Below are 12,731 nucleotides of genomic sequence, written 5' to 3' on the forward strand. Positions count from 1 at the left end.
CAGTAGACTTGTTGAAGCCACCGCCACCGAACGCAGCCAGCGTGTCTTTTTCTCTGTGACTGTGCATCTCACGCAGCGTAACAAAATAAGATGATACGGATGGGGCACAGACTGTGTGTGGGTGCGGGTGTTACCGAGAGGTTTGCTTGTCTGTACCCATGTGTTGTATGCATGTTACGTGCTCAGGTTGGATGTACCGTCGTGTTTAAGATAGATTGGGCAGGGTGGAATAGTTAGCTGCGAGCCGAGCACTGTGCGGATGCTCTGCCTGATAATAACATAACCTGCTCGTCGCATTGTGCCTGTCTGTTGTGCTGTTCTGTGTAGAATCCTGACCCGAAACGCCTGCAGATGCATGTAACCGCTTTCCTCCATGCCAAGCGTGCGCGCCAGTTCATGGAGGAACTCTGGGAGCTCTTGGTTAGTGCCCAGGACAATGTTGGTGGTATCCCAACTGCGTTCATGGAAAAGAAGAAAGAAGAAATTCGTCAGCGTAAGGTGAGTGACTTGTGCGTCGCTCCCAGGTAAAATTTGAACTTCACTTGTCTCTTTATTGCCTTCGCAAGCAGAAACTGACAGAAAATGGATCTAATGAATGACCTCCTTTTTGTAGACCATTCTCTCTTGTCTGTTCCGAGCAATGGCATCTCCCTCCTGTATCCATGTGTGTGACCATGTTCTCTCTCATCGTTTTCTGACATGTGTTGCTCTCTATAGATGGAACAGGATCGTATTGCCCAGAACATTGCAGCACAAGAAGCGCTTGTCAGTCAGTTAGCAACAACCCGTGCGACCGCTGTTACTGCCACTGCTGCTGTTACGCAGGTACGTGTGTGTGTGTGTGTGTGTGTGTGTGTGTGTGTGTGTGTGTGTGTGTGTGTTTGAGTGAGTATGAGGGGGGTTGGTCATGTGTGCATGTATTTGTGCTGTTTCATCTTACTTGTGCCTTTGTAGATGTAGCTAGTTAGTGGCAAACGAACCATGATGCAGTCATTTGCGCTTTGCACTGCTGGGGGGGGGGGGGGGGGGGGCTGTGTGTGTGTGTGCATTGCTATCATCACCTCCGGCGATGGGCGTCAAAGGTCAGGTCAGGTGTGTGTCCCATATGGTGCAGTGGTATGTGCAGCGATTTCCAATCGATAGGTTGCGGGTTCGATTCCCGACGATTATGGTCACACACGTCTTTCTTCTCTTTCTCAGACTCTTCCTGACTCTTCTTTCATTCTCCTGGGTGGTTACCAACAGCCAGTGCATGCCGGAGTATGTGGTGTTATGTGTGTGCGTGAAAAAAATGAAAAAGACCAAAAAGTAGGGATTCACTGGCCAGAAAAAGCCACTTCATAGCTGTGTGGTGTAGACCAGGCTGAATAGTGGCTGTCAATTATTCAGCCTTGCAAGCTGTTGAATGGTGCAATCCCAGCACAAGCTGCTATGGCTTCTGCTGTAGCATCGCTATCATGAGGCGATGGGCGTCAAGTGGTGTGTGTGTTTGTGTGTTTGCGATTCTGTATGTCCGTCCATCTGTCCATATGGTGTTGTGATCTACTGGTGTACAGGCTGTGGCTTCAGCTGTTCTTGCTGCTCCAGTTGCACCACCCAGGGAGGTGGCAGCTCCTGCTGTTGTCCCCATGCCTAGCGGTGGAGGTGATAATTCCGCTGCTGCCATGGCCGAGAGCAAGCCAAGACGACGTGAGTACAATGCGTGAATTGGATCACCTCACAAAGCATATCTCATGCAGAACATGTTGTTACTCATGCTGGGGGCTTGTCCATGCCCTAATGGCACCAGTGAGGAGGGTATCTCACAACCATGCCCAGTAGGAGGCTAAATCTGATGTTTATGGCTTGTAAAACTTCATCTAGGGCTCCTGTAGGCGGGCAATAACCAGCTAGGTCACCCACCACGTCGCTAGCTTCATATACATGCATGTTTCCCTTGCTGATTTAACTTGCATTGCCCGTGGCTACCTCGACACAATTTTATGAAAAAGGTCTTGTATTCTACCAGCTAGTAGTAGGACGAGGACAAAAAAGTGCAATCAAACTCCTGGTTTTCTCGCACTGCTGGATTGGAAATGGTGCTCTTTTTTGTTTTCTGCTCTGGTGCCCTGCAGCCCGTGTGAGCCGCTGGGGAATGTAAGTCGCATTGTTTTCATTCTGCATTTTAGTCTATTAGATGTCTCTACAGTGGTATGAAATGTTTGCCGATTTTGCTTTTTTGTAAATGTGCTATCCCCGTTTCTCTGTCCTGCAGTGTCCATCTCCTAACTATGATGTGTACATGTTTTTCCTTGCGTGTGTGTTTTACGATTGTGTGTTCTATCGCAGAGCTCCAGCGAATGTCACCGCCATAGCTGCAGTTCCCCTGGTGCCGACCGTTGCCGATGTGAAGACTGAGCCACTGGAGGTGAAGCGTGAACGCAGCAGATCGTCAAGTCCACGCAGTCGCCGCTCATCCTCTCGCTCCTCGTCCTCGTCATCTCGCAGCAGATCTCCAGCACGTCACAGAGCCTCCCCGTCGCCACGGCGCAGGAACTTGTCTCCACGACGACACAGAAGAAGCCCGTCGGCTGGCAGGAAGCGTAGCGTGACACCGCCGTACCGCTCCACGCGTCGCCGGTCACGAAGCCGCTCCCCAGCATGGCGTGGCGGTGGTGGTGGCAGACGCAGTCCAGTGTATGGCAATCGGCGTCGCTCGCCGCCATCACGCTTTGGTCGTCGCCGATCTCCCTCACCACCATCACGGTTCGGTGGTCGTAGATCTCCCTCTCCACGACCCAGGAGAGGAGGCCGCAGTCCTAGTCCAGTTCGACGCCGTCCGTCTCCACAACGCCGTCGGTCTGCTGATAAGATCACTAAACCTCTGTCTACTGACAGCTCATCAGGTTCTGACAACGAGCAGGGCACCAACCAAGCAAAGAAACCTGTTGCACGCTCACAATCTCGCTCACCGTCAGCCAGCAGCTCTGCGGAGACGAGTCCGGAGAGGCCTGCACCTCGTGCCGGTAATGTGGTCAAGAATGGTAAAACTTTACGCAGGCAACAAAGCTCCTCGGGTTCTTCGGGCTTGGATTCGTCTGACTCGGAAATGGACAGCACTGCTGCAAGAGGCCGTCAGCCATCTGCCTCGCCTGAACAGCGGAGAAGACCTGTGTCTCGGCGTAGTCCGTCTCCCGACCTGCGTCAACGGCGACGCTCACCTGTGCAGAAGCAGAGGCGTAGTTCCCCCAGGCGCTCACCGTCCGTAGAGAGGCGGCGACGACGAGTATCGCCCGATTCACCGCCGCCGCCTCGTCGCAGGTACCAATCTCCGCCGAGATCGTCTCGCCGAATGTCTCCCTCTCCGGTGGCAAGACGCCCGCCACGTCGCTCGCCTTCACCGCCAAGGCGTTCGCGACGGTCACCTGTTGATAGCAGGCGGCCACCACCATCACGCCGCTCACCTTCACCCATAGCAGCCGCACGCAGGCGCTCACCACTGGCAGCAAGTAAACGCTCGCCATCCCCACCACGCCGCCTTAGAAGATCACCGTCTCCGGCACGTCGGCCTAGAAGATCACAGTCTCCTCCACGTAGATCTCGCCGTTCGCCTTCTCCTGCTGCTGCTGCTGCTACTACTGCTGCTGCGAGACCTTCACGGCGGTCTCCTCCTGGTGTGCGTCGCATGCGTCGCTCTCCTTCCCCGGCTAGACGTACACGTCGTTCACCGTCACCTCGACCTAGATCACGACCAGAGAAAGCGCCTGTTGCTCTACGTCGCAGACCATCCGTATCCAGTGGTTCAAGCTCAGATGTGTCTGAATCAGATCGTGAACCTGACACACAAGAGAGAGGTGCCAAGCCAGCTAAGAACGACCGGCTGTCTTCCAGTCCACCTCGACGTGTAGTTCTTCCGCCCACAAGACGGGATTCCAGCAGGTCTCCTTCCCCTTCCCCCTCACCACGTCAACGTCGCCGTGCTTCGCCGCCAAGATCAGCACCTACTACGTCGGCTGTTCGCAAGCCAAGTCCTGAGCGCCGCCGTCGTCGCAGTCCAACACCGCCAGTTCAAAGACGCCCGGCTCGGGATAGCCGCCGCAGTCGTGATTCGCCATCACCGCGCGCTGCTAAGCCTGCCCCGCGCCTCTCTGAGTCGCCCGTTGTACAACGGAGCAAGCAGCGCCGAGACCGAGGCCAGGAGGATGAGCGGCCTGCGGTCAAGTCTAGAAGACGCCGCGATAGTTCTCCGCCTACTAGTCCCGAGCAGAGACGTGTTGTGAGGCGACCAGTGGAATCAGATGAGGGACAGAGGGCAGGCAATGACGCTTCTGGCCGACACAGCGCTGCTGTGGAGCCTGCACCAGCCCCAAGGAAGCGTGCCCACTCGCCCAGCAACTCTCCGGTGGCAGCGGACAACGGTGCGGAAGCAAAGAAAAATCCGCCAAGTGAGGTATGTAGACCATATTGTTGTAATCGTCGTTAGTCAACTTGCCAAGATCAATCGCTTGCTTTCTCTCTGACAGAGTAATTTCGCTTGACTCCGAGTTTCACGAAAATATGACAGTGATGAATGCACGATTTAGTATACATAAGCATTCGCCCCCTGACGTTGCATTTTTCATGGCAAATATTTTTGGAAAATAGAAAATAAATGGGTTACGGGGCAGGTTTTTCCCCTGGCTAGAACCCTGTGACGCCATAGCAACTGTGGCACTCGAACGAGCGTGGTGCCGATTTCTGCGTTGAACTATCTGCTGTGAATCCTGATCAGCCCCTTTGCATCGTCCTGTAAGCTGTTACCGTAAAATCCCGCCAGAGCGCCCCTACCTCCTCGACGCTTCAGGTGGGGAGGGGCGGATGGGCGAGTCCTACTTGCCGCATTCAGTACTACATGAAAAAGTACTCACCCTACGAAAACTGTTCGTGCATCTCGTACACCGACCAAAGGTCAAGAGCCAGGAGTCGTACAGACCCATCAAAACTCAGGGTTTGTGCGATTCCTGGTACATATGGTCAAGAGGGTGGGCACTGTTGCGTACATTTCCAACGGGGTTGAGCACGCGTCTGCAGTACAGTACGGCATCACAGACTGTGACAGAGTCATACGAGGATCACGTCCCTGACAAGAAGTCGGGGAGGGGCGGATGGGAGAGACGGGGCGCTCTGGTGGGATTTTCCGGTAGTAGTACTGTGTATCTGCTTTTAATTCTATTGACCTATACAGTCATACAGTAGATCTAGCCATTGCTATGCCAAGTCATGCAGTAGATCTACCCATTGCTATGCCAGGTCATGCAGTAGATCTACCCATTGCTATGCCAGGTCATGCAGTAGATCTACCCATTGCTATGCCAGGTCATGCAGTTGATCTACCCATTGCTATGCCAGGTCATGCAGTTGATCTGCCCATTGCTATGCCAGGTCATGCAGTTGATCTACCCATTGCCATGCCAGGTCATACAGTAGATCTAGCCATTGCTATGCCAGGTCATGCAGTTGAATTCATGTGTTCTATTTGATGTTGTGCGTGTAGGATGTTAGCGATGACGGCACCGCAGCTAAGAAGAAGAAGAAAAAGAAGAAGCATCACAAGCACTCCAACAACAGTTCTTCCAAACCCAAGCATAAGAAACACAAACACCGCCGTGAAGAAGTAAGTCAAGTCAGCATACCCTCTCTCGCTCTCGCTCTCCCTCCCCCCCTACTTATTTTTCGATTTTTGCATTTTGTGTGGCAAGACAATTTTGGAAAATGGAAAAAATGGGTTGCGTTGTAACTGTTCTCACATTGTACAAACTTAGTAGCATCCTGCCATACGATTTTCTTCCCTTGGCTGTAAAATCTCTCGCGAGACAGGGTGCTCTGGCGGTACTTTTGCTATTTTTGCTTGGCTAGAACCCTGGCGTGAGTCGGCGGTTTCCCTTGTGCTAGTGCATCGCTGCGCTGCTGCTTTGCATCTCAACTGATGATGATGATGTAATAATTGTAATTGCACGACCTCTGCAGTCTGTACCCTTTTTTAGAAAAAATTCTCTTGGTGAGTGGGTGTATCTTGCTCTTCTGGCATCTGGTTTTATGGTTGGAGACGGTGTGCCTGACCTGTAACATCCCTTTGTGTCATGTGCTGCCCGTTCTTGCTGCAAAATGTTTTTGTTTTTCTTTGTAGTCTCGGCAAAGTGGTGATGAATCTATGGACAGTACAGAGGAGACGGCTCTCCGTGCCAAGGCGCTAGCATCGCTAAAAAAGCAGCAGCGGTCTGAAAGATGATTTCGTATCTACGGGTGTGCATGTGTGTGCGCGTGTGTGTGTGTGTGCATGCGTGTGCTTGCGTGTGTGTGTGTGTGCATGTGTTTGTATGTGTGTGTGTGTGTGTGTGTGTGCGTGTGTGAGTGCGTTTGGCTTCTCAGTGCGTGGCAGGTGCGAGTGTGTGTTCTGGTCTCACCTGATCACAGGGAATTTCTTTTGTTAGTCTGATTTGTCCATTTGTTCAGTACAGTTTCCTGCTTGATATGCAGTACTGACTTCCAGTAGTCCCATCAGAGTTCATGCAGTCTCTTTCTATTCGTTGGCCCAAGTCTTGTCCCATTCCATTACCAGATTACATATAACCTTTTGCAAAGCCCATATAGTGTCAAACTTCTCATCACCCACCATTGCCAGTGTTTTGTTTTGTTTGCTGTTTTTTTTTAATCATACATGGCCACCAGGCAGTCTGCACATACCAACGCCAGCATCTTGCCATAATAGTAACTAGGAAACACTGTTGTGTTTATCTTTGCTCCATTCATGTCTGAATTTGTAAACTTCTGTGTCACTGACCGTGCTAGATCCTGCCAGTCACGTTCATCTTCGTGACCGTTCTTAAGTGCGCGCATGCGTGCTCCATGCTGGTCTGCAGGACCAGTAGTACAAGGCAGTGCAAAGTGACTAGAAGAAGTTATAGAAGTGGAAATCAAAGCGAGTGAGAAGCAAGACTATAACAGGGAATATAGGGGAAATGTGATCGCATCCACAGTCGGATTGCTGCCTTGCTAAAGCGCTGCCCTACTGTAGAACCATGAAAACAGAAAGCAGAACGATGCCCAAATCTGATGTAGACAAAGCATGGCACAAACTGCCTACCCTATAGGCGATTAGGACCATGGCTAGGACATAATAAAGCGGAAGAAAAAAGTTGGGCCAATGAATTTGATAGTATTATGATATGTGGCTACTCTTTGCAGAAACTAACACGTCCGAACATAAGAGGTGACACCAGACGAGACGGGTCACGTGTACAGTGGAAAAATAAGTACTGTCGATAATCTCAATAATCAGTATCACAATGTACAACACGGGGCGGCACTTCCATACATCTACAGCTATATAGCTAAAGTGAACTAACATTTGTGCATTAGCTTGTGCATGCAGCTACAGTCATTTACACGCGCAATGTACATAACATAGAGTTGATACTTGAAACTAGTACCGATTGCGATTGCGGGGGAAATTTTCTCTCCAGACACAAAGCAGAGAGCGCACGGACACAGTGGCATTTTCTTGTAGCGACGGAGGTAGCTGACGACGGCTATTCGACGGCGTTGACACACAGCAGGTGGGCCACAACTGGCCACGAAAAGGTTGCTGCTTAGCGCGCACACATACACATGGGACGTGCACACACGCGCGCGCGCACACACACACACACACAAACACCCAGGTCTAATAAAAATGGCCAACAGTAGCAGGCGACCTGAGCAGCAGCAAACCCAAGAAGACAGCACAAACGGAGAAACGACATATCTGGTAAGCCGAAGACAGTTTATTGGTTGCTTATTCCCCATGTCTACACACAGTCCCAAGAAGAATGCCGCATGCACACACAACACCATGATAGCCTCATTGAGCATAGAGAGTAGTAGTATTTCACAACGCAAGGTCGACAAGAAACCTGATCAGTAGAGCGCACTCACCAAGGGGAACTTCAACTTGTTCAAGCACACGTGTTACTTCTTCCAGCCGCCAGAGGAGGCCTTCTTCTTTGATCTGGACATCGAAAGACAGCAAAGACGAGCAAGAAAGATGAGCCATGCACAGTCTACAGTAACGCGGTAGAGAAAGGGCTTCAGAGCTGTATCACTCAGTAACACCTGCTTTCATATGCGACAGCCTATCAAAGTGGAATTGTAGAGACGGTCTTCCAGAACGGTTGTGTTCAATCACCAGACAGGACAAAGGGCTACACTGCCATGCAGCTCAAGTGTGCGCACACACATACACACACACACACACACATACATACACACACATCACGCACATACACGCACACACACACACACACACACACACACACACACACACACACACACACACACACACACACACACACACACACACACACACACACACACACACACACACACACACACACACACACACACACACACACACACACACACACACACACACACACACACACACACACACACACACACACACACACACACACACACACACACACACACACACACACACACACACACACACACACACACACACACACACACACACACACACACACACACACACACACACACACACACACACACACACACACACACACACACACACACACACACACACACACACACACACTTACGTGGACTTCTTGTTGGCTTTGACACTAACTATTGTAGCATCGTCGGAAAGGTCCATTATGCATTTTTCTGCGGGCAGGGAAAAGAGAACACAGATGTGCCATGAAGGAAGGTCAGCACAGGCATTAGTGCAAACACTTGTGCTGATCATGGAATACACAGCACCTGGATTCGAATGACATCAAGGTGCATCGATTATCAATACAATGTCCTCTGTGACTTTACTCTAATATCGGAAATCTTAGGTGCTCAACATAATTATTAGGCAAGACGCAAAAGGCAGAGTTCTCTAACTCACCATGGAATGGACTCTTGTGATAGAGCAGGCGTGCAGGTTCAGTGCTTGGACTCCACAGCAAGTTGCCGCTACTAAGGAATATAGCCTGGTGGGAGAGAGACAGATAGGCACATCCACAAAAGAACTGCTATGTATCGCAATTCCTCACAATACATGCATATACAAACACAAAAGACTCGGCTCAAATACTGCGGCATGCCCAAATTTATGACTTCCTCAACTGTTGATATAATCCTGCGCACTGGAGTTTGTCTTGGCACCTGAGAGTCTGATATCTCTCCCCCTAGCCATGCTCTCACAGTGCAAGTACAATGTACCAAGTAACCGGTCTACAATAGTCCAGTACAGTTACCATGGTTACTCACCGTAGGCAGTGGAGTAGACTGGATCCAGTCCAGTTTAGTCAAATCAAACGTGTCCACGCAGTGATTGGTGGTGACGCTGAGCAGTGGTGCTTGATACGCTGTACAGAAAACAATCACAACGCCATGCACTTACATTTTTCACATGGATCATCAAGAAAAGGCAGCACGGAGCGTCATAAACATGTCCGTGTTGTGATACTAGCAAGCTTTCCTATGAACTGGTGCACTCCAACGCAGCCAGCTCACACATTACAGCAACATAGCTTGTGTCACACATTACTTAGTCTCGACCCTGCATGGTCTCCCTGGTCGAGACAATCACACAGTCACATCACAGCATCCCTTTGTGCTGCGTTTTGGTTGCTACACCCTGAGGATGGACTACGCCCAACATTTCAGTTAATGCAGAAAGATGTTTCAGCAAAGAGACAATGTGGCATGGCTGTTGAGAGTCTATGAGCAATGGCTAAACAATGATATAATCACAGTTCGTGTGAAACTCAATCGCTGAAACCCCACCACCCTCAAGAATCAAAGGCACGGACGCGTAGATCAAACCCACCACAAAGTCGTCAACGACCGAGAACCCTATTCGCTGCATCGATGTTTCCCTCGTCTCAGTCTTAGACCATCCCATTATGCATTTATCTATCATACATTCACCCTTTTCTTTAGTATGCTTGCACTGTCCTCTCACCCCTCCCCATAATGCACGTACTGCTGACTGTGAACCTGATGAAGGCAATTTGCCGAAACGTAATAATTATTGTGAAATGAGTTGAATTATCGCAGTGTTAATGGAAGAGAGCGTGTGGGCTCTATCTTAACAAATACGATACTTACAAATTGTGACGGGCGGTGCAGGGAAGATGAGATCGCGCTTTCGTGTCCGTTTTCCGTCGGTGCTGACGAACACGCCGATGGTGTTGTAGATGAGCAGGTACTCGCTCATGGCCGTCATCTCGATGCAGCGCACAGGCTGCAGGACGTTGGCGTGCGTGTTGACAAACTGCAGCGATGGGTCCGTCGGGTCAACCAGACGTCGCGGCGTACACCGCTCGGTCGTCAGGTTGAACAGCCAGAAGTCGTTGCCCATGCCCACCACGAATGCGCCATGGCAGGCATTTAGCACCTGTGGCGTGTGTGTCAACGAGATCTCCTGTAGGCAGTAAAAGCGGCAACGGGAACGGTGCACAGAAACAGTGAGTACTAAAGCAAGCGTTTAAAACTGAGCTATCCAACAGAAGACTAGTTACGCATCCCGTGCAAGTCACTGCACCTGTGTTCAAAGTCTAATAATAAATTAATGTCAGTCAGTAGTTGTGATTTCAAGTCTTCTTTGATCAAGGTAAACTATACCGGCATGCACCTGGAGAATTCATAATAAACGAGCCATCATATTTTCCGGACACCCTGCTGCATTCCATTAAAAAAAGAAAGAAAACTCAGCCAGAAGTATGTGCGTGTGTGTGTGGGGGGGGGGGGGGGGGGAGGCATCATATTTTCCGGACACCCTGTTGCATTCCATTAAAAAAAAGAAAGAAAACTCAGCCAGAAGTATGTGCGTGTGTGTGTGTGGGGGGGGGGGGGGGGGTGCCTACACATTGGTGTACCACAGACTGTATTAATTGACTTTGTCACAATAACTATCCAGGACCGCTGCTCCAAGAGTTGCTCTGTTGCTCTCGAACCCCCTTGTTGGGTGCAGCCTCGGTCTTGGCCGCCAATCGAACTTTGTCTTAAAAAATAATCGTTAGCAAGGGGTCAAGCATGAAACACGTACATATTACGTAATGCTAACACCTGGGAGTTCACAAAATACCACTTTTTCAGTGAACACTACACAAAAACACATTTCCGGGGGAACTAACAGCTCGCCTGGGGTGCAAATCCCTCCTGTCGTGAGCATTCAAGGTACGCCGCGCCTACTATTCTTCTGAGACATGAAAGTTAGGGGTTTAACTCGTGCAACACCACCACCACAGTAGCACAGCAGCACCAACACCAATGCTACTCTTTAAAGTACACAACCTTTCTAACTACATCTAGAACACTCCGCCCATCCATCAGTGTTCTGCAGGAATAATACAACACTACTCACGCGATGTTTGGAGAGCTGGTAGAGACCCTCATCATTGACAATGACCAGGAAGACGAGAGCCTTGCGTTTGATAGTGGTGCAGATGAATGTGCTGCCGTTGGGCATTGTTCCCGCACACAGGTGTGCACAGCCTGTGTGTAGCAAAACATGTGAAAACAAACTTTATTGTAGTAGGTTTGAGAGTAACAGAACCTAGAGTACTAGTACAAGCTCAGCAGCAGGGGAGATGATGATGTTAAACAGTGCCCATAACAAAGTGAACGCATCACCGTTAAATGCAAACTGCCAATTGAATGCAGTGTAAGCAGAAGAATGAACCTGTTTAGTGTGTGAAACTGTGTGCAGCAGGTATACGCTACACCCCCCCCCCCCCCCCCCCCCCCCCCCCCCCCCCCCGCCACACACACACATGCACGCACACACACATGTATACATAGTACTGTACACACCCTTAGTGTCTTGAATCTTGATACAGCTGGATTCACATTCACCACTGTCCAGTGCAGAGTAGGAGTAGACACGCAGCTGGTGGTTTTTACCTGCAACACACATACACACACACAGATGCACACATGCACACGCGCGCACACACACACACACACACACACACACACACACACACACACACACACACACACAAGCACACACACACATACATGCGGGCACACCCGCACACTCACACAGAAGCACACAAGAACGACGCACAACAGTCATTAGGTAAATTCTCCATTATCGCATGTTACTGCAACAAGAACACATTGATGCAACTAGTCCCATGTGGTGTACATACTCAACAGGAGCCCAAGCTTGCATGTACACACACACACACACACACACACACACACACACACACACACACACACACACACACACACACACACACACCCGCACGCACACACGCACACACGCACGCACACACACACGCACACACACGCACACACACACACGTACTGATGTATGTGCGATCACAACCGCATCCACGCCCACTCACACACCCGCACCCACACACATGCACCCACAAACACACCCGCACTCACACACATGCACTCGCACACACATACACACGGGCACACACACACTCACACCAAGGCGCTCCAAACTCACCGACAATTGCTGCAATGTATTCGTTAGATGGCACGGCAGTCACCGCTGAAACCTTCTTGTCATACACGGTCATCACCACTGCAGCACACACACCGGGAGAATGACAGCAGAACAATACATGTAGTCAAGTTTTACAACACTAACCCAGTTGAAGAGAGTGGTCGGAGGACTCTTCTTTGACAGTTCCCCTATACATCAGGCAAGCCGGGGTAAGCACACAGCTGGTGGAGACAATTCAAACGCTGGA

At 50.4% G+C, this 12,731-nt stretch overlaps 2 protein-coding genes across 2 annotated transcripts; one reads left to right on the forward strand and one right to left on the reverse strand.

The window, feature by feature from the left end:
* Positions 1-327: 327 nt before the first annotated feature.
* Positions 328-6,798, forward strand: LOC135830626 (serine/arginine repetitive matrix protein 1-like; the record flags this gene model as incomplete). The annotated part of the gene is given in 7 exon segments (XM_065342861.1): positions 328-498; positions 718-825; positions 1,557-1,689; positions 2,115-2,136; positions 2,329-4,429; positions 5,513-5,632; positions 6,146-6,798. Coding segments are annotated over 7 exon segments (2,757 nt in total), but the record flags the coding sequence as incomplete, so codon positions are not given.
* Positions 6,799-6,899: 101 nt separating this feature from the next.
* Positions 6,900-12,562, reverse strand: LOC135830627 (serine/threonine-protein kinase MRCK alpha-like; the record flags this gene model as incomplete). Its single annotated transcript, XM_065342862.1, has 9 exons — positions 6,900-7,712; positions 7,933-8,005; positions 8,619-8,685; positions 8,915-8,999; positions 9,280-9,377; positions 10,123-10,438; positions 11,381-11,511; positions 11,830-11,919; positions 12,485-12,562. Coding segments are annotated over 8 exons (905 nt in total), but the record flags the coding sequence as incomplete, so codon positions are not given.
* Between the last annotated feature and the right edge of the window lie 169 nt (positions 12,563-12,731).

Source organism: Sycon ciliatum, unplaced genomic scaffold (genome assembly GCF_964019385.1).
Source record: "Sycon ciliatum unplaced genomic scaffold, ocSycCili1.1 SCAFFOLD_2386, whole genome shotgun sequence".
NCBI classification, from domain to species: domain Eukaryota; kingdom Metazoa; phylum Porifera; class Calcarea; order Leucosolenida; family Sycettidae; genus Sycon; species Sycon ciliatum.